The sequence below is a fragment of the Centroberyx gerrardi genome, chromosome 8 (assembly GCF_048128805.1).
Source record: "Centroberyx gerrardi isolate f3 chromosome 8, fCenGer3.hap1.cur.20231027, whole genome shotgun sequence".
NCBI lineage: Eukaryota > Metazoa > Chordata > Actinopteri > Beryciformes > Berycidae > Centroberyx > Centroberyx gerrardi.
Genome location: NC_136004.1, coordinates 21,126,388 through 21,148,830, shown reverse-complemented (window position 1 = coordinate 21,148,830; position 22,443 = coordinate 21,126,388). Strand labels below are relative to the sequence as shown.

The 22,443-nt window shown below is 40.9% G+C and overlaps 2 protein-coding genes across 6 annotated transcripts; one reads left to right on the top strand and one right to left on the bottom strand.

Annotated features, from left to right (window-relative positions):
* Nucleotides 1-323: 323 nt before the first annotated feature.
* On the bottom strand, nt 324-4,817 carry selenop (selenoprotein P). Of its 3 annotated transcripts, none has more exons than XM_071894783.2 (5): nt 4,729-4,817; nt 3,651-3,881; nt 2,938-3,150; nt 2,506-2,623; nt 324-2,292 (listed from the first exon to the last, which is right to left on the bottom strand). In XM_071894783.2, exons 2-5 carry the CDS (start codon nt 3,851-3,853, stop codon nt 1,636-1,638), a joined length of 1,191 nt encoding a protein of 396 aa, XP_071750884.2. In that variant the 5' UTR covers nt 3,854-3,881; nt 4,729-4,817; the 3' UTR covers nt 324-1,635. The 3 variants fall into 3 exon arrangements, with proteins under 3 accessions (XP_071750884.2, XP_071750883.2, XP_071750886.2); XM_071894782.2 differs by having other exon boundaries at nt 3,651-3,884; nt 4,729-4,816; XM_071894785.2 differs by having other exon boundaries at nt 1,765-2,292; nt 3,651-3,884; nt 4,729-4,816.
* Nucleotides 4,818-7,675: 2,858 nt separating this feature from the next.
* znf131 (zinc finger protein 131) lies at nt 7,676-15,017 on the top strand. Of its 3 annotated transcripts, none has more exons than XM_071894809.2 (9): nt 7,676-7,759; nt 9,061-9,214; nt 9,381-9,482; nt 10,107-10,251; nt 10,459-10,573; nt 10,800-10,991; nt 12,635-13,010; nt 13,212-13,342; nt 13,848-15,017. In XM_071894809.2, the coding sequence occupies exons 2-9, from the start codon at nt 9,079-9,081 to the stop codon at nt 14,379-14,381; spliced, it is 1,731 nt and encodes a 576-aa protein (XP_071750910.1). In that variant the 5' UTR covers nt 7,676-7,759; nt 9,061-9,078; the 3' UTR covers nt 14,382-15,017. The 3 variants fall into 3 exon arrangements, with proteins under 3 accessions (XP_071750910.1, XP_071750907.1, XP_071750909.1); XM_071894806.2 differs by having other exon boundaries at nt 12,632-13,010; XM_071894808.2 differs by lacking the exon at nt 7,676-7,759 and adding an exon at nt 7,977-7,992 and having other exon boundaries at nt 12,632-13,010.
* The last annotated feature ends 7,426 nt before the right edge of the window (nt 15,018-22,443 follow it).

Genomic DNA, 22,443 nt, shown 5'->3' with positions numbered 1-22,443 from the left:
GATGTGTGGTGAGCGTTCTGGCGCAAAAACTGGCTGCCGTGCATCACCCAGGTGGGTGCTACACACCGGTGGTGGATGAGTTGAGTTACCCCCCTCCCCCCATATGTGAAGCGCTTTGAGTGCCTTGACAAGCGCTATATAAATGTAATCAATTATTATTAATTATTATTATTATGTATGTTGGGTCATAACTGTTCACAGTCTTGACAAAGGCAACAAAAGACACAGCAGAGGTGAATTTTGTGTGCGCGAATCTTCATTTGTTTTCGTCTTTTCTTTCATACACACACAAAAAAAAACACAAAAACAATAAGGAGGCAAAATAAACTCAACCATCTTTATTCAACTCTTCTTTTCCGTGCTTTACAATCGACATAACTCAATACAATTTTCTGTGCAGGCATCAGGTTTTCTGGGTGACTCTTGTCTTCCCCCAGAAACCATCATTAAGTACAGAATGTATTCAAACAATCATTCGGTGTTCCAGTCTTAAACATCTCACTTTCCCTCTGCCTTTTCCAAAACAAAATACAAAGTTTTATTTATTTATTTTTTTTCAAACAAAAAGCCTTGTATAAATGTGTGCAATTTGCAACCCACATAGCTAAATCTAGAAAATGGAAGAAAGAATGCCAAATACTCAACATTTAAAATGTCCAAGCAGAAAGTTGTAAATGATATACCTGAGATATATTGAAGCTTGTGGACTCTATCAACAAGTACAAAACAGTAAGTATTATATATATAGTTATTGTATTTATATGTGAAATATTGATGCTCAGGTCACAGTACCCATTGGTATTGTGACCTGTTATAAATTGATTTAATTGCTTGTAAGTGTTTTTAGGATTTTAATAGGATCACTCACTTTCCTGATAATGGATCAGTGCCTTCTGGTCTCTACAACAAAAATGTAGCATTAGCTACATCGTTCTTCAAAGATTTGTGGTAATTTACTAATTCACAGGATCTGATGTAACTGTGTCTTGTGCTACAATCTTATGTATCTTCTGAGATTGAATTTTGAACTTTTAGGTGTTTATCATGTTCCTGAACTCCCTCCTCCTCTCTCTCCTGCCTGACTTCAAACAGACGCCACTAGAGCGTAGTTTCTGCGCCTGGTTTCATAAAGGATAGAGAGAGCAAAGTGGAGGAGCAGAGATAGGAACGTGATCACCACATACACTCCTGAGAAAAGGTGAGAACAATCCACTGACAGAGAAATGGAGGCATTGGCTGCTTGTTAACTGGTTACTTTTGACAATAGATGATTAATAGACTTTGGCCAATCTGACAATGACAACCCATTCCAAAGAGGACCAGATACTTTTAGGTAGAGTCTAATAAGATGATTTCCACATCTATTGTCAAAAGTAACCAGTTAACAAGCAGCCAATGCCTTGTTTGGTTGTGATTCTATCTTTTATCTACATGAAACATGGAAAATGTTTCCAATGTTAGCTTGTGTGAATGTACAATGATAGATGCCAGAGTGTTAATCTATCCACTCCATGCTGTCAGGGATTCCCCCTCCCTCTCCCAGGGTAATACTTGTTGGTATAAAGAGCGCTTTGCCCCAGTGTTGCTAGCAGGTGTATCTAGAGTATGAGAGCCAGCTTACAACAGCTCTCATCCTCAGCTCTCAACACCTGGAGGTCAGGCTCATTGGGCCGGCTGAGGCTGCTGTCAGTCAGCAGGGGGCGAGCGTCACTGTCAGGTTTCCCTAACTTGATTGGTCGCACCGCCCGTCTGTCCATGTCACTGTCAGGCGGCGGGTAGCACCTCATCACAGTGTCAGAGACCGACAGGCTGCTCGCTCCCTGCGTCACCAAACAGACCTCGTCAGTGTCAGCATCAGCTGGTCTGGGGAGCGGCTTCATTGTCAGAGCCTGCTGTCCACTGTCAGCTGTGCTTTACCTTTCACTTAGCCTTCCCAGCTACTCAGGGCCTTTCCATCAGAGGGGCTCCCTGTGCCTCCTGGGGCATCTGGCCCATATGCATGTCCTGCTGCATCTGGCTAAGGTCAAGCTGCTGTTGCCCCCCATGCCCATGACGATTTCCATGGTGTTGGCCATGCCCATGGTCATGACCAACACCATGATTTCCATGGTGGTGACCATGTCCATGTCCATGTCCATGCTCATGTCCATGCCCATGCCCATGCCCATGCCCATGCCCATGCCCATGCCCATGCCCATGCCCATGTCCAGTCTCCTCCTCTCCTGCTGCAGTACCATCTCCCTCAGGCTTGGCTTCCACTGCCCTGTTGCACTCCTCTGGCACTTCAGAGCTCTGTGTGAAAAACAGGGAGGAAAAGGAAAACAGAGGAGGAGGATGTGAAGCAGAGGAGTAAAAGGAGGGTTGGAGGGTAAATTGAAAATAGCAAGATAGAATTTCAGTGTATAAACTTGTCTTTGATGAAATTTGTTACCAGCACTCATCTGGAGACTTATGCTCATTTCTAAATGCATGCATATTCTTGCATGCATGTGTGGCCTATAGTACCTCATATGTACAGCTCCCACATGTGCGTTTGCAGTAGGTGTCTCTGATTGCACCCTCGATATGGCCATGTCCGATGATGGTATATGGAAGTGAAATGTGCTGGGTGAGACGGCCGCACCTGATGGTAAAGGGGTAGAAAAGCATGATGAGATCTGATTTTGTCTATCGAACAAACTTCTTCAACTAATTTCAAATTAGCTAATTTTGATTATCCTTTAACAAGGAATCAGTTGGAAATCTGAGGTGTTATGAAGTGGGTATAAGCACAAAATCTTGATGGAATATGGCAATTATTGATAGAAACTGTGGTATTTATAGAAAACCTGAGGTAAATATATATATCTATATATATCTATATATATATAGATATATATATCTGCTCTTGATCCCCCTTGACAAATGTGATTTAATCACCCATTACAGGTAGCTAACCTGTCGTAAATGAGGAAGTCGTCCTTCTCTCCATTCAAAGTCTGCCAGACATCAGGCTGTTGGGCCTCCTGCTTGTAGAGTGTGATGCTGTCTGACAGTCTCTGGTCCAGCATGGTGTGCAGGCGCTGTGCATGCTCCCCCTGGTGGTTGATTACCATGTAGGTCACATTCTGCAGACCCTGACTCTCCAGCTTCTGGCGCAGGCCGTCCATTCTGCTCAGAGGACAAAAAGCAGAAGAGCGCAGAGACAATGGAGTTAAACAATAACTTTATCAAGACTATGTTTAGACACACAAACACACTCACGCCTATGGGCAACTTAGAGTCTTCAATTCACCTGACCTGCATGTCTTTGGACAGAATGTCTTGCGATCTGACTGAATAAGTCAAGGGAAGATTTGAAATGACAGTATATTTCTGGACTGGTGGACTGGTTGATAGTGGAGATAGTGGAGTGCGGCTTTCAGGGATAGTGTGCTGATCAAACAAGTACAAAGAAGAGGTACGTTTATGACAATTAACTTTTGTTACAATTGCATGAGTAAGCAGTAGTCTGAGCCGGCTGTACCCAGCTTAGACCTTTTTAGGTAGTTCTCAGACTTGGCACTTATGGGGTAATGTAGGCTTGTGTTTTTCACTTTACAGAGAGATGGACAAAAGTGCAGGACAAGAGATCAAGACGGACCCTGGCACAACACATGATATGCACATACCTGGATGCCTGCACCAAGCAGAACAATCAGCTGGCCTGTAAAAGAGCCACTACTGTCACCTGGCCCATCGCCTCCTTCATGGGATCCGCCTCCCCTATCTTCCAGTCTGGCGGCGGCTGACAGCGAGGCCCGCCCCCCTCGCTCTCTGCCCCGCCCCCAGGGAGCAGGCAGAGAGCCAGGAGCAGGCTGAGGCACGCCTGCATCGCTGCTGTGCCTCCTCACTGCCCAAATCTGCTGACCACACAGACAAATGAGAGTGATGATTGAGGGGGGGGGGGGGGGAGGTGGGATGAAGAGGGGGGAGGAGAAAGTGGGAGGAGAGAACATGAGTGTTTGGCCAAGCTCAGCAGTCAAAAGTGAGAGGATTGTACAGAAGGTCAGGACAGGGTCATAATTTTTAGATTATCCAAACAATCCTAGACAACCTCCCAAACTGTTACCTCCGTTCACTCATATACTAATCTGACCTGCATAGGTATATAAAGGAAGGGTGAATAAAGTGATTTATTTACACTGCAGAAGCTCGTATTTAAAATCTGAGTTTGCTATTTTCTTTTTTTTACCATAACATTTTTCATATAAATGGATTTAGCTGAGTAGAAGTAGAACTAGAGGCTGTGTATGTTGCATATAAGCAAGTCATGCTCTTTCTATACAAATTTAAACACACATGCATACAGTGTATACATACAAACAAACAACACGTAATCACAAGGAAGCAAGCTTGAACAGGGAAGGTAAAAAGTCAAAAATCTGTGCAATGCATTTGCACATGCATGACAGAAAGAATGTGTGAATAATGCAGGGAATGATTCGGTGGCTGCAAACAATTGTAAAAGTTGGATGTACATATAATGAAAACAGTTGCATTGATTAGAGGATGAAAAAGGAGATTAAAATAGATTGCTGATCTAGGTAAAGTCTGGGTATTTTTTTCTAATGTTGCTGTAAAACGGCACATCAGTAAAAGGGAGCCTGCCATTTACTCTGTTTAAACAAAAGTAATTGGAATCGAATGGAATGACCAAAGAGAATAAAATTAAATGAACTAAATTCTGCAGTCAGTTTTGTAACTTACCCTCCGGTCAAAAAGTTCTCCCTTTGCTCAGCTCTTTCTTGCTGCAACTCCTTGAAGAAAAACAAGTCTCTTCCTCCACCGCTCCCCCCTTTTATACTCTGCCTGTTGTTTTCCTATCTGAAAGGAGGACAAAGTTCAGTCGGGGCTGTTTGCTGATATCCCTACTATCTTCAAGTTAAATAAGTCACCCTGTCTGTATGAAATCCCCATGTCTGTAGGATGCAAAAACAATGTTCTTAATGGAAAATGTTTGGGGGCTCATGGCAGTTTGACAAAACTCTTCAAGGGAATGGAATGAGGAGAAAAATTAGCCTCTTTTTTTTATGGCTGGTTAAGATACAGTATGAGTCAAGCCTGGAGATACTGCATGCATTTGCCTTGTAAATTAAATTGAACGCTTTTACAGTCTGTAAAGTATTTTACACCGGTGTGTTCAGTTTAAACAGTCTCCTGTGTATCTTTCCTCTGCTGGTAATGGTGTCGCCTGACAGAAGTTGTTGAAGAACAGAACATTCTGACATCCTGTTTTTCTCTTCAGGGGAGAAGTGAAAAAGGAGTGAGGGTGGAACTGGTTGGTCGGTGTCCAGCATGTTGCTGCCAGATCGACACAAACACAACATTACTGGAGTCATTCAACAACAGACATTGGTGGGGGGATAATCTAGACATTTTTGAAATTTGAACATTCTGCAGTAGTGTATGCAAAGAAAGTGATTGTAAAAAAAATAGTAGTGCTCAGAAGAATTGAATAACACTGAACATGATCAAAAGTGAGCAAATTATATTCCCTGCTGCATATTCTCATAGTTCAGATTAGGCCTATACAAACTACACAATTCACAAAAAAATGGTAATTTCATTCAGCTAAAAAACAGGGGAAAATGAAACATTCAATTCAAAAGATTCAATTTACATTGCAAGGATTTGGGAAGGCCACAGAAGCATATGAAAAAAACTCTGTGAAGGGCCTCAAAGTCCATCAGCCAGCTGATTTTGTCTGTATGCAGATCTAGGCCACGCAGTTCAGGTGGGTTAGAGCAGCATCATGAGATTACAGAGGTCAAAGACCAGTCTGGCTTTAACTCGGCCTATAGATGTCAATGACTTTCTGCTGGTTGAGCAGAGAATTAACAGGTCAAACTTTAATTACCTATGTAAAGTGTATTATCTAAACTTATGGTGAGCAGTATATCTCTACATATCAGCACTGAAAGTGTGGAAACTGAGGAACTTTTGAGGTAGAAAAAAAGACAAGTGGAACCATTTATTCCCTGCTATTTGTCCTGATTCCAGAGTAATCCACAGTTTATGACCCAGTGTTACTCATTTACAATATCTGGCACCTTGGCATATGTCCGTTAGCAGGGCACACTGACCTGCATGTCAGCTATAAAAACACGTATCATCATCAGTGAGTTTAAAGATCTGAATTGACAGTATTATTTTCCACTAGGCCATTGGGAAAGGTAGTAAACAACACCTTGATCATCATTAAAACAATATAAAATTATCTTTTCTTGAAGGTTGATGCTTAAGTTCTTGATTGTGTAAAGCTGGGTGATGCATGCATGCTGAGTCTTTTTTCCAAAACACTCACATGATTCACGCTGATGATTAATGATACACTAAATGGTTTTGCAAAAAGCTGCAATGTTATTTTTGGCAACACTTTTCTTATTGATACTGCGGTGGGAACAAGCAGGTGATAAGAGCAGAGTACATGTAGCCTACAGTAATCAGACCTTTGAAGACAAGATGTACAATAATCCATTGAGCAATGGCAAGTTTATTGTCAAATAAAGATGTATAACTTCAGATTGGAGCAACCTGCAGTTCTTCCAGTTGGCACTAGACAGAGCCAATGGACAGTAACAGAGCAGCCTTCCACCACAATGCCTCTCAGCTTTTTACATTAAAATGAATATTAGCTGAAGATTTCTTTTTCAATGGATGTAGCTGTGCAGTATTTTTTGCAGCATCTTTACAAAATGCGGTCTTTTCATCTGTAGTGTGCACAAACGAGTCTGAATTCATAAAGTAGCCATTAAGGGCAGCAATGATGATCAATTTGCTTCTCAAGGGGAAGATTATTATTTTAAAGTGCATTTTCAAATCTTATAAAGGTTGTCCTGAATTCAAATTAAGTGCTCAGAACTGCTTGAGAGGCAAGCAAACCTGCTGAAAAACACTGACAGATCCTGATACATGGAATAACAGATTATATAGATGTATAATGCTGTAATCTGGTTACAAAATGACAACTTGCTGAACAAAGCAGAGTTATAAGATTGACAATTAAAAAATAGCCTAAGAGATTTAAAGACTACTTCTTGACATCAGGGAAAACACATTTTGAAACAAACATTTTGCAGTTTGAATTTGAAACAATGTCACCAAATAACACTTTTCACAGTAAATGACATGAACTGTCCATTTAATTCAAGATGATTGAAGATTGAATAATTTCATGAATCAAGCTAGTCCTACTGATTCAACTACTGCTTTATGCATTATGTAGGCTTTTTTGTACTTTTAATTTTTGTGGGTTATAGCTTACGTGATTCTCTTGACATCTGATGGGCTTGTGTATGAATGCTTGCCTCAAGTGGATTATGGAACAAAGCATTGTAACATCAGAGCTTATTGATAAATGTTTGAGTAAACAGCATCGGTGGCCTTTTCAGGTAGGAGATACAGGATCAACCATATGAATAGCCTTTTTCCCCTTTGGTGTTATATAAGTTTCCCTGGTTCATACTCCAGCACAGTTGGTGGCGGTAATGCACCAAAAATTGTTTGTCAACAGCCATGAAACGATAAAAAAAAAAAAAAGATGTGAATACCTGTCACTCACTTCTGTCACTAAGCAACGCTCCTCGGCGTCCTTGAGTTTGCAAGGGCTTCTGGGAATCTGAGGCCCGAGTGTTGAACGACCGCCCTTTTTGGAGCAACGAGAGAAGAACAGCCCTACATGCGTCGAGAGCAATATTATCGCAAAACAACTTTCTAAAGCAGCGTAACCATATTTGAGGTACGTTTACTGATGGTTTAAAAGTCGCATTTTGACCCACGGCGGTTATAATTAGGAAATCTGTGAGGGAAAAGTGTATTTTAATGCGCGATTTGATGACGTAATGTTGATTGTCAAACGCGAAATGGCGAGCGTGCTAACAGGCCTGTTAACTGCAATAGCTTGTGATTTTATTATGGTAACTGCCTTTCTGTACCAATATCAAAACGATTACTTAGGTGTATCTAGTCCTGGTAAGTTGGCATATTTGTACATCTTACTCGCGGGTACATATAATAATGTATTTCGTTCTGCTGTGGAGGACATGCTTGCATGTTTCCTAGTTAAGCTAACATCTAGCTAAGGTAGTAAAGCTAGCTAAATGAACTATGCGGATTTCTTTTGCATGATTGGCTGAAGTACATGCCAGTCTTCTGCACTGCCCACTCCAGATCCGCTCCTACACTGTAGTAGGATTATGATTTTTACTTGTACATTCTATCTTGGGCAAGCAAAGAGATGCTAACTGTCTTGTTTAGCTAGCATTAATAGTGGAATGCTCCTCCTAAAGTGGGCCCTCTCACTCACTGAGGCTTTAGTATAGAGCTAGTGTCTGTCTGGAGATATGCTATAGTTTTGTTTTCTTTAACCAGTGGTGGAAAGAATACTAGAATGTCCTACTCAATTAGAAATACTGTTACTTTGCTGACATTTTACTTAAGTGGAAGTAAAACTTATGGTGTAAAAGTCGACTTAACTGGCTCATTTAAAATGCACAGTACAGTAAAAGTTACTGAGTTACTTTTTAGAAAGGAGAGTGTTGTTAGATGTCATCTTTTCCATGCAAATCTAAAAGGATGAGAGGAGAGAGTTCAAAATAGATTCTTATAATTGGAAAACTTGGATTAACACAAACAAAGTAAAGACAGATTACCAGAGCATTTGCAGTGACTGGCTGTTCACTGCAAATGCTCCACAATTTGTCAATTTGTGATTGTCCAGTTTCTGATGCTTATGGAGAGCCACAAAATTTGTACTCTGTAATGGATGTGATTTACAATGTAGAATACTTCAGCAAAAGCGTACTTAAGTAAAAGTAAAATTACTGACTTATTACTGAAAAGTACACAAAAAAGCTACAATTACAGTAACGTGAGTAAATGTAATTGGTTACTTCCACCCTTGTCTTTTAACACTGTATGTTTTCCAGGCACATTTCACCTTATTCCACATGTAGATCATGTTATGTATAATGAATACATGTGCACCTGCCCTCTACCAATTAATGTTTAACACTTGCTTATCCATCTTCTTCACTGCAGAGAAGGGCCAGGTGAATAATGGCGGCTGAGGTGGAGGTGGAGGTGGAGGTGGACTGTGCTAATGAGTTCCCAGCCCACTATAAGGTCATGCTGGACAAACTGAATGAACAGCGACAACTAGACCAGTTCACAGACATCACCCTGATTGTGGACGGTCTGTAAAAAAAAATATGTTTTATATATATATATATATATATATATAGATATATATATATAGATATATATATATATATATAATCACATTTTATTTCATATTTAATGATATCTTAAGAGAGGTCCTAAATAATACTTGGTATTTCTTCCTCTGTGTTGCTGTGCAGGTCACCAGTTCAGAGCCCATAAAGCAGTGCTGGCAGCATGCAGTCAGTTTTTCCACAAGTTCTTCCAGGATTTTACCCAGGAGCCACTGGTGGAGATAGAAGGTATGCTTTGCTCTACTGACCTTCTGGGAACTGGACAGTCAGTCTCCTTAGTTTAATCTCTATGATTCTAGAGTTAAAGCTTCACTGAATAAAGTATTGTAAAGCATCATAAAGAGTGCATTATAATTACAATCACAATGTGATATTATATACTAGAACACACAAAAGCTGTGGGCTTCAACCTTTTTTCCAATTATATAGGTAATAACAATCTCATAACAGTCACACCGATTCACTGTATTACAATGCATGTCATAAACCCATTATACTGCATGTGATTTTCTGGCATTATTATAATGCAAATATCAAGGGAATACATGCATTTGTAATGCATTTATGATGCTTCACTCTTCAGGTTTTACCAAACATTTTCCCAGTCTACTTAAGTATTGCCAAGTATTAAACACTTTCTGTGTTTTATTTTCCATACATCCCCAGCTAAGAATGTGCAGCTCACTGATATTTAAGCCAAGTTAGTTTATACTATAAGGACAGGCATAGACCACACTGAGTTACAACATATGAGCAACTTGAAATATATGAAACTGGTGAATTGTTCTCCCTTAGTAGATGTTATCTAGGATATCCTTCACCCACCGCTGTTGCTCTGCCACTCTCTGACAGGAGTGAGTAACTCAGCCTTCCGCCAGCTGATGGAGTTCACTTACACAGCCACTCTGGCTGTAGGCGGAGAGGAGGAGGCCTACGATGTCTGGAAGGCAGCAGAGTATCTCCAGATGCAGGAGGCCATCAAGGCTCTCAACAACAAGTGAGACTTATGTGCACCTGCCACCTATAACTGCTCAAGAAGCGAACCCCTTTTTTTGACTGTTTTGATTTCTAGACTTAATTTACATCATGCATTGACCAATTTATTGGTCAAGTGTTCTATGAGATGGAAACAAATTTGTCTGAAGGATTACTAAGCTCAAACAGCAAATTCGACCTTTGAACAACAGCTCTTCTTCTTCTGCAGGCTGAGTGAGAGTCCCCCGGAAGGTCTGACGGGGAAGAACAAAGGCAAAAAGAGGAAGATTGCAGAGACTTCTAATGTGATCACCGAGACTCTACCCTCAGTGGAAGGGGAACAGGTCAGTGATCGGATGCTATGTTATTTATGGTGGGCAGGCATGCTGATACAGATGTAGTTCCTTGCAAAGCGGTGGACATTATGAGTGGTTGAAAGCAGTAAATTTTACAGCACTAACACATGTCCATTGTGTTAGGACTGTCCAAAGTAAGAACTGAACACAAGTGACCATATTTTTTTCCCACACATTTTATTGTCAGTATTGATAGTGTTCTATGTTCCTCCAGGTGGAGATTGAGGTGATAGGGGAGGGCGCCATTGAGGTGGAGGAGTCGGGACTGGAGGAGGTGGTCGATGCAGCGAAGAACGCCCAGGCTGCCTCGGATGACTCTGCTTTGGCTCTGCTCGCTGACATTACCAGCAAGTACCAGCAAGGGGCACCTACGCTACAGGTGATCAAGAAGGATGGAATAGAAGAGGTATATTGCATTTGCACAGATTGTTATTAAAACTACTTTTCATGTCCTTGAATTTTTATTTTAGTTGGTATGGATTGTTAATACTGAAGTATTAATAACAGTAGTATTAATACTGGGATAAAGACAGGAATACTGCGATTGCAGTTGTATCGTTGGAGGTTTCTTTGAGCATATAAACACCAGACTCTGAGTAAGGTTGTTCATCACAAGTTTTCATGAGTTGAGACACTCGCCCAACATAACACAAGCAGTTAATTTTTGCAGCTGTCTGCAGAATTCAAGCCTCAAGTCCTAGCACTGGATAAATTGTGGGTAAACATGCTGACAGCAGAATTGCCATGGGAGCAATATGACTGCATAAAAAGAAGAAATATTCAACCGCAAACAGAAGGGCCTCAGAGCTGTTTCATATTTGCATATCATTAATGTATCAAAACAGCAATAACAAAATAAGCCTGGTGGTGAAACACATTGTTCACTCCAAGGCATTTTGTTGTTGCTATTTAAATACAGTTAAGACATGTAAATATCAAGTAGCCTTTTAGTGTGTGGTTGAATACCATCATCATTGTGTGGACTGTTATTCCTGCTCTAACCCCTGCCTGAAAAGAGTGCTGCTCTGCATACAGCTGCTCTGCATAGAGCATCCACAACCTATGGTAGCAGTATTACAGAAGTATATGACATGACAAAAATGACTGACTGAAACCTGTAAGGGATAAGAGACATGACAATGCGTTCAGGCAATAATTACAGTGTCCAACAGAAACTAATTGAATCGTTTCCATAATCAAAGTAAGACGAATACTGACATAATTGTGTGCGTCTAAATAGGGATGGGAGGATATAAGATTTTATCGTTTATCGCGATAAAAACACTCAAGATAATTTTATCTTGGTGAATTTCCATTATCGGGATAATCGTGAATATCGTCACGAGCGTGAATATCCTCATGAGTACAGTACAGTCCTATTGATTTTATTTTATTTAAAGAACAGACTCACACAATGTTGCTATTTTTTATTTATTTATCCTTTATTTATGCAGGGGGACCTTATAATTAATGATTACCTTATTTAAGATTGTTTAATTGTTTTTTTGCATTCATTCTGCTGTCCTTGCTGTACCTCTGTCTGTGTGATCTGAAAACAAGTTATTCATTTACTGTGCATTTACAACACATACCTAATTGAACCATGTGAATGCTTGGATATCAGGTTGATAGGTAGATTATTTTTATTAATGGATTTTTTTCTCTCATTGTGATTACCTGCTGGTTGTTGGCGAGTCTGAATCTGTCCTTGTTTGTTTTTCACTAAAAAGGATGTTCACAAAAAAACAGATGTGTCCTATGATGCAATAAAAATATTTGTTTCTTAACAAAATGTAAGGTAAAGTGATTCCAGTATGTTTTAGTGCCATTTTAAGAGTTTTAAGCATATTTTGATGATTATCGGGATAATATTGTGAATCGCAATTATTTTGGCCAGGATAATCGTGACATGAAATTTTCATATCGTCCCATGCCTACATGTAAACCAGTTTCTCATAGACAAACTGGTTTAGTAATTGCAAATTGGTCAGCTATGGACTAAAAAATTCTATTACTACATTACTGTATGTCTGTGTTTGTGCTCAGCAGGAGGTTGTGTACCAGGAGGAAACGGTGACTGCCTCCAAGGTCCTGGAGAATGTCGAGGTCGTAGAGGTCCAGATCTCCCAAGTGGACAACATGTTCCGCTGCAACAAGTGTGACCGCAGCTTCAAGTTGTACTACCACCTCAAACAGCACATGAAAACACACGTCAGCTCGCTGGACAAGCCCCATGTGTGCAGCCACTGTGGCAAAGCCTACACGCGAGAGGGGGCCCTGAAGCAGCACATCAACACATTTCACTTTGAGGCGGAGGAGCTGTCTCGAAACCAGAGGCCCCAGAAGAAAGTGCACGTGTGTGAATACTGTGAGAAGCATTTTGACCACTTTGGCCACTTCAAGGAGCATCTGCGGAAGCACACCGGTGAGAATGACATCATAATAAAACGGCTCAGTGTTACAGTTTGTCCACATGAAAAGTACTCGACATAGATTTTTGTCATCATATATCATATTTGTCCTGAAGATCTGTCCTGTTACAGGTTTTCTGTTGAAACGTACTGTATGTGTTGTGGACTATACATTTTCATATATTTGTGTGCTGTCTTTTTGTGTCCACATGTAGGTGAAAAACCCTATGAGTGTCCAGACTGCCATGAGCGATTTGCTAGGAACAGTACACTGAAATGCCACATGGCAGCATGTCAGAATGGGGCCGGGGCCAAGAAAGGACGGAAGAAACTCTATGAATGCCAGGTACAGTTTGGCAGGAAGGCAATTTCCTGTGTTTGTCCTAGATAATAATGAATTGTCCTGCAATAACGTAGGATATGGAAAAAAGTGACAATTTACCTTGGCAAGCTGAAAATGCAATTATAGCCACAATCTGATGTGACTAGCAACAAATGGTAACAACATGGGCAAATCAATCGCAATATAATCCCCCAAATAGCAAGATGCTGTTCTCTCTATCCATTCAAATATATACTAGGCAAGAATAAAAATCCCATCATAGGCAACTTTGTATTAATTTCTACCTAATTTTTGATATGACAGTTGTTTTGTATTGTACTGTCTTACAGTGAACCTAGCATTGTATGTGAATTTATATTTAGAGATAGGATTGTTATACATCTAGCTTTTTGAAAACCTTTAATCTAAGCTGCAGTGTTTTGAAAATCATTTGAACTTAAAACAATAATGTTTTTAGTCCTCTCTTTTCTCTATGACTGACTGTTTTCTCCCCCACCTCCTCTGTCAGGTATGCAGCAGTGTATTCAACAGCTGGGAACAGTTCAAAAACCACCTGGTGAGCCACACGGGGGTCAAGCCCAACCACTGCACCATGTGCGACTTGTGGTTCACCCACCCCAGAGACCTGAAGGCCCACCTCAAAGACATCCACGGCATCGGGGACAACAAGTCTCTGGCGGCCGAGGAGCTGGTCGTCGCCGACTCCGCCGCCACCGCCGCCCTCACCATAGCGACACAGAACATAGAAGGGACCGAAACGGTCCTGCTGGACGACGGGATCCAGGTGGAGCACGTCACGGTGGAGCCGGTGGACGTGATGGAGATGACGGAGACGACGACGGTTGTGGTGGAGGACGGCGGGATGGCGGAGATGTGCGAGGAGGACATGGAGAGACTGAAGCAGGCCGGGGTGCAGATCCAGGTGGTGCACGTGACAACGGGGGAGGTGGACGGGCAGCAGGTTGTGAACTCTCAGATGGAGGTGGAGATGGAGGGGGAGATGGTGAAGGTGGACGAAGCGGAACAAGCAGTGGTTGTATGAGACAGGAGAGTGACTGTGTCTTAAATGACCAACAAGGAAGAGGTAACATTTGGGTTACCAGGCGAGTGAAAGATGTTACTGCACGTGTCATTCTATGTCAGTCCTGAATGGCTGCGGCAGATTCTGACTTTTGCTGCATTATCCTGTAATTGACATCTTATTCTCCTTAAAGAACGCTGCATATGGGATACGGCATGTCACCTCAATACGTCCTGCTGTCTGCCATCGAAAGACTCAGTTCTCACCACCCTCACTCTTTGGACTCTGAATTATGGACAGAGAGACAATGGTCATTTCTTGCTGATGATGCTATATTTATTTTAAACCTGGTTGCCATGATATCAGAAAGTTCTTAGTAACCCTTCAATGCTTACCAATCCCTTTTCTTCCTAAATTATTACTTTTTTTTTTTGCTTTTAGTTTCCTTGTTTTACTTCTTTACATGTTCTTATAAATTGGGTCGTTTGCCAAGACAGTGTGCTGTGGGAACACTGAATGAAACGTTCTGTAGCGACTCATGCGACAACTGATGTATGGTGCTGGTGTACCTCAATGTTAATGCCACAGTTTTGTTCAAGCTTATTTTCATACTGATAGGAAGAGGAATGATATGGAATAAAAGGAGTTTGCACAATGGTTTACAAGTCTTGCATCCATTTATTAAGTCTTTTTTTCTTAAAATCATTCACTTAGAAAGACTAATAGTGGTGAGTTTAGGTTCTATTTTACCTCCTGAACCAAATGTGTCTTCTTTCGTAGGTGGCATTTAAAATGCAGATCTTTGTGCTCACAAACTAGGCATTTTAGGAAACAGGTCATGAATTTTTCTGTATTTTAAAAAATATCTTGCATTGTTTAAGATGCTAGTCTTGTATTTGTACAGAACAATAAAAAATATGTTAATTAAAGGAATTGGGTTCACAGAATGTCTAAGCATCGCAACCTAATGTTTACATAACATCTCCATTCTCTTTCCCAAATGTGTCGATGCCCATGGCATACACATTAACGGCTGTTTTAGTTCGTCCTATTATGTAGAACAATTGCACACTGCAGCGGGCCGACTACATGTCTCATACATATTGCAGCCCTACCGCCTCCTAGAGATAGTCTGACTGCGAGACTGCATCATAAGCCTGCTAGTATTGAAATATGCCTGGGGATCTTAAACTGGTGCATGTCAAGGACCCCCAAATGTGCATTAGACCACGGACCCCATTTGATGAGGTTTTGTCCAAAGAAACCCCATCTGAGAAGATGTATATATATTTATATAGGATAAACAGTCAGCTTTATACATTCTTTAGTTGTGCCAACTTATAATAGTGAAATTGAGCCCCTTGGAACCGTCGCAAGGACCTCTGGTAGCCCCCAAACCTCACTTTGAGAACCTCCATATAGCCTGACCATAGTGTGCACAGTATATACTGTAGGTTGGGTTACCTGAGTGTCACCGTCTAGCACACCGGACAGCTCCTGTGGTACTGAAATTGGGTGATCCTACACCTCGATCTTTAATTCTTGCTTCTCATTGGTTAAAAAAAGAACAGCGTACTCCTCCGGCCGCCGCCCATTGGTCGTTGCACCTGTCAGTCAAGTGGATTTCCTCCACAACAGGCTTGATCAGGGAGCAGCAACACAGCGCGCTCAATGTCACCTGGCACCGGCGACAATGCTTTTGCAGCTAAATCGGTAAAAGCGTATCGTCACGCGCCCACACAGGTATTCAGCGAGGTAAGATTCATTCACTCCTATAAGCTCTGTGGTGTTTTTCGTGATGACTGGACTGTGATAGGAAATCGCTGCCTCAGAGGGAATGGCCTGCTGCTGAGGAGATGTTAACTGTTGGCTGTCATTGAACGGGGATTAGCCAAATCAGTTTTATTGATGCACTGCAAGATTTATTTACTCGATATTAGGTCTACATCTGGGAAGTTCGCCTTGAAAAATATTTCTGACACAACAAATTCTATAATTCACGTTCTTCCAAAAAAAAAAATAAAAATCAACAACACAAGGCTTGACAGCTGGCGACCCTCATTTCTCAAGATCATAGAATTTGTGCCATGGGTAGAAATTTGCTTCTGATGTTGGCTAGTAAGCCCATTGTGCGATGGTGATTATATTGAATCGTTAAATGCAATGCATCACTGTAGATAAGGATCAGAATGTATCACCTGGCAGCCAGGGAGACATGTACACACACACACACACACACACACACACACACAGAGAGAGAGAGAGAGAGAGAGAGAGAGAGAGAGAGAGAAAAGGGGATCAACTATGGGGATCCACTGTGACTCACTGAAGAATCCCCTTGTCTGTTTTGAACAGGCAGTGGGAGGGAAGATTAGGCTCCAGCACCTGTTGCACCTCTCCACTCTTAAGGGTGCTTGTCTGGAGGGGATATTTGGCTTCCATCTTTATGCAATTTCCATCAGAACCAAATCCCTGTCCCAGTAAGGACGCTTTGACTCTGGGCTAGTAGACTAGTTAATTTTTTGCCTATACAATACAGGTTTGGGAGCGTTAGATTACATCTCACAGGAGTAAAGTATTTTGATTAACAGTAACTCTAGTTGCATCAACTTGTTTGTAACCGGTTGAAGTGGCACTATGTTAATTTGCATTGTCCCTATCAAATAAACTATATAAATAAAATAAAATGAGTACAATTGCTGCGTGAAACACAATAATCAGATTACAGGTATGTTTTTTTTAAAAAAGGTAATGCTTTGTTGGATTACTCCAAAACATGTTTGAAAGGGAAAACTATTTAGATTGGTAGATTATTGACATTGGCAATATTTTAAATGTCTTGAAATAACTGTAGTGGTTGTACATGATGTTGACAGTACTCAAATTATAGTCTATGGATTGGAATAAGTTGGCCTAATTCAAAAGAAAGTGAAAGCTGTGTCACTAATTATGTTGCTAACTGCAAATTTAGGTAGTAGTAGGTAATTAGTAATCTGTAATGGATTACATTTCAAAAGTAACCTTTTCAAACCTGCCTGAATCATTCAACTCAGAGTAGGCTTAGAGTAGAAGCCGAATATATTATTTTTGAAGAGAATACAGTCTGTTTAGTAGCCTGTCTATTTCTGCCTGAATGAACTTTGTTTTTGTTTTCTCTTCCTTTGATGGTCCATCAGTCGGAGTACATGAAACATTGTGCTTCGCGTTTTATTTCTTTGATGAAAACCTCTTTGAAGTGCTGAAATTGATTAACACGCTCACTGAGGCAGCCCTTTAAAGCAGGAAGAAATAATTGGCCAAAGAGATTTCAATTTGAGCCACAGAGATGCAAGATTTATCTACTGCATTATGTTGTTGTGCTCCCTGCAAGCAGTGTCATGGTAACTTTAAGGCCTCAGAGACATCTACGACTCTCTCTCTCTCTCTCTCTCTCTCTCTCTCTCTCTCTTTCTCTCTCCTTCTCTCTCTCTCTCCTCCCTGTCTGTCAGCAGCAATGTGTTCAACTGTTACACAGTTACAGTAGTTAAAATAGTTGTGAATGTGAACAAACCATGCTACATGTAAAGGAAAAAGTGAAATAAAATCTACTTAGAGTATAAAATGATACTGTGGAATATGCGTTACTGTTCTATGAAGCAATAGCGGCTATCCTGTTTCATCCGGTATTTAGGCTTCTTAAAGACAGAAGGCTTCTCTCTGATACTACCCCACGCAGAAATGCACAGTATAGAAAAAGAAAAGAAAATAGGAAATGGAAGAGAACGAAGAAGGATGTTTTTATATATTTATTTGTCTGCATACTTGTATGTTTTTAAATGTTTATCTGTCCGTATACTTTTTATATAGGCCCTCACTCTTATGTAAATTCCGCTTTTATTCCGTTTTTTAACTGTGGGCAAGAATATAATAAACTCAACTCAACAGTAAATGATCATGCTATTTCAAGAAGTTTATAAAAGCAAGATTTGAACCACTGGATTGTAAAGCTATCGCCAATTTCAGTTGACCATTCGCAAAGCCAAGCATTTTGTGTGGGTCATTTCAGAGCACTTTAGGATTAGTGCATCCAGACAGCCTGTAGAAAGGCTGGACTGCAGCTTTGGCCTAGACTCAGTGTGTGAGTGTGTGTGTGTGTGTGTGTGTGCGTGCGCGTGTGTGTTTGCATACATACGTGCAAGTTGCCAGTAGTAGGGATCCAGGGGGAAGGGATTTGGGGGTCAGTCACTTTTTTGTGAAATGTGAAATATTTGCCCCATAGATTCCAGAGAGGTCTGGCTCTCTGTTCCTAAGGCCCGTAGTCTCCATTGTCCCAGGCCTTTCACCCTTCAGCTCTTTATTCTTCTCCACCGTGCGTCTCAATTAACACACTGGGGAGCTTTGTGTGGGCAGAGCTTTCTGTGTGTGTGTGTGTGTGTGCGCGTGTGTGGCGCTTGTGTGCATGTGTGTACATGAGTGTGCTTGTGCATGTGTCTGTCTGAAAAAGAGTGTGTGTATAGGTGTGTGTGTGCTGTCTCTGTGCCTGAATGCATAGGGCAATGAAAAAGAGAGAATAGGAGACAAGCACATGGCAGAATGAGAGAATGGGAGTAAAGAGAAAAGAGGGGAGAGAGAGAGAAAACAGTTAGGCAAGGGGGGGGGGGGTTCAGGAAAAAAAAAGAGAGGAGGAGCTTTTTTTGCAGATAGACTGATAGACATTTTACAGCCGGTGATGTGAGAAGCACTACCCGCTCCTCTCCTGTCTTACCCCGCCTAGCCTCAGACACACAGACAGGCATTATCTGGGGAGACCCATAATACAGGGACAGAGCGGCTAATTGTTGATCCACAGCTGCTGTGGATGGGCTCTCGTGTTGTTGTAGGGTGTGAAATGTGAAGATGGTTGCTGATGCTAGCATTGTGTGATCAGCAGCACAGAGTGTACCAGGGAAATCCCCCTCGTGCTCTTATAGGATCCCCAGACGCATGATTGACTGCCTGCCTGCCTGTCTGTCTGTCTGTCTGCCTATCTGCCTTCAGTCTATGGAGCTGGTGAGTAAGGATCCATATTTGGCAAAGCTGTTTCTGGCGGTTGATGACAGTTTGGCCATTTGCAGACATAGGCCTGTTAATGATAAGCAGCGTATTCATGTGCAGGGATTTTACTTAGCATATTTGTAGGTAAATGAAAGCACAACTAATCAAAACAACAAAATTGTGTGGATACAATTTGCTCTTAGACAAATTAATCGATTGATTAACAATTACAGGAATGATTCATAATTCTAAATTAGGTATGAGCTAGAGAGATTCATAAGGCTTGTAATCGTGCTGCCAGCGCTCTGTTGTGTTTGATTATTTTTATGTAAACTTTCACTTCCATCTATGTGCGTGTATTTGTGTTTGTGTGTGTGTGTGTGTGTGTGTGTGTGTATGAATGCATGTGCCATCCACCTACTTGTGCAAGCACTTAACGCGGGTGTGCTCGAGTTCAGCGAAGAACCGTATAACTGTCAACATAGTGCTGTGTGCTCTCTCTTTCAATACTCAGCGTCAGTTAATGCCTAATCCTCAGCCTGAATAAAGACAGACAAACGTGCTTGGTCAGTGTTCATCACCAAGCAACTAAGTGGAGTTGTTAGCCAGCGGAGCCTAAACACACAGCTATCTGGGTAATTTACCCCGCTATAGGCCCACCATGGAGATACTCTCTGATCTAGTAGGCTATTATAAACAGTATATCCAGTTATTCATTGTCTAGCTTTGTATTGCAGCAATCACTATATTCACTCTCTGTTGAAACCATTTTAAGAAGACATTTGAAAAGTTTAGAAGTATGACACTTTGGTCATAAAAGCAGAAAATATGCTGTATGAAATAATTTACACAAAGAGACGATGAACAGGTGTCTGATAAGCTATATCACCTAGTAAAAGTTACAACCCAAGAAAGATTAATGAACCCTGATTCAGTAAATGAATCTATTAAGTTAATGTCCATTTATAATTCGATATAATAAAAGTTCAAGATGGTCACCTCGTCTCAGAGCTTTCCTTGCTCTCCTCTCATTACCTATGCATTTATCTCATGCCTGGTTGTCCTTTAGTCTTTCTATTTACACACATAAAAGGCTGATATGCGGAGCTGTGTCGCTTTGTGCTGTAAAGTGGAGGCCTCTCCGCTCTTAGCGAGTCCTTTTAGCCTCCCTGAGATCAATGCTTAGATATTCATGGCAGGCAGAGGCAGGACGGCAGGAAGGTGTTTGAAGGCTGGGAGACCGGAGGCCTCACAAAGGAGAATCACTTTGAACACTCAGTGCAGGGATGAATCAGAGGAACACCTTCCAAAACATGAGTTAACCATTTCTACTGGACTTTGTGTTCAAATGTCAGACGTTTGTGTAAGATATTATTTCATTTTATGTCCCGCCACCATGGTACACAGCATTATGATGGCATCTGTGTGTCTGTCAGTGTGTAGGCACATTTTCCACATTTTGAACACAATAACTCAAGAACAATATATGATAGAAATGTCATACTTACACCACAGTTGTAAGTATGATCTTATTAGATTTTGTAGCACCTTTCTGCATGAATTTGCATAATAATGAGGAAAAACAGATTTTCTTGAAACTACTATAACTCATTAATGCTTTAAGACACATTATTAATGTCACGTAATGTGTCATGTGAAGACAAGTATGTTGACAGAACTCTTTACTAATTAATGCATTAATAAGCTTAATTAATTACCTTAATATACTGTATCATGGTGTTTATGGGACATTAGGCAGCTCGAGTGCCTCGTGTTAAAACAGGTTTGTTGATCAAAATGATAGGTGATCAAAAATGTTTTCACAGTGAATAAAAGTGTGTTTGTGTGCATGTTCGAGCGTGTCTGTGTACACATTAGTGTGTAATATAGTGTGGGTGTGTATATGTCATTCACTGTTGTATTGGCCAATAGAATTCTGGTTAGGTGCCAAGTTGAATTCAGTATGGACTTTTATTGATTGAATGTATTAGGTGTAGACACTACTGCACTACTACTCAATTCAATTCAATTCAGTTCAGTTCAGTTCAGTTCAGTTCAGTTCAGTTAAGTTCAGTTCATCTCAATTCAGTTCAGTTCAGTTCAATTAAGTTCAGTTCAGTTCAGTTCAGTTCAGTTCATCTCAGTTCATCTCAATTCATCTCAATTCAAATCAATTCATTTCAATTCAATTCAATTCAAACTTTATTGTCCTGTAAATGTCAGTTAGTTTGCAAACACTGGTTTGTCAGTTGGGTTTACAGTAATGATAAATACTAATAAATAATAGCTACTACTAATGAAAGGGCCCTCTCCATATGTGAAAAGACAAGGCCATCAATAAAAGCTGGGGTCAGTTTAAGTCAATGCACAGTGTAGTTTTCAAACATCTAAAAGTGTTCAACATAAAAAGCTTCCCACATTTATTTATTGCCAAACTGAGGCATATGACACTGAGGATGAACACTTATATTTTCTTTCTGAAACTCCAGAATTCACTTGAGGAATTACGTATTTCTGTGAAACCCGGGTTGACCTCACTGGATTGACTAGTTATGTAAGCTACATTTCAACGACATTAAAAGCACCTTTTCTTTTTCCTCTCTGGGGACGTTGTTAGAGCTTTATTTCTCAGCATACAATTGTCACCTAATTACAAAGCTGTACACCCACATGTGACCGCACTGCACGCGGGCACACACACACACACACACACACACACACACACACACACACACACACACAAATGAAAGACTGGCAACCTCAGTAGGCAATGCCCTTAGAACAAGAGTCAAGGAGCACTAAATCAATTAAGGAGTACACACACACTTGTGTGGACATGTGCACACAACCTCATCCACTTTGAGGCTGGAAAAACATGCCCAGGAAGCAACCAATCAAACAAATAAACAAACATAAACATTAACACACTCTAACACTCAATGAATAAAGATGAGCTCAAGACCTGCTGATTTCATTCAAGAACTAGCTTTTTAAATACAATAGTGAGAGAAGGAGAGGGAGAGGAAGGAGAAGGCTCTAATGAGGTTGAGCCACACAGCACTGAAGTTAA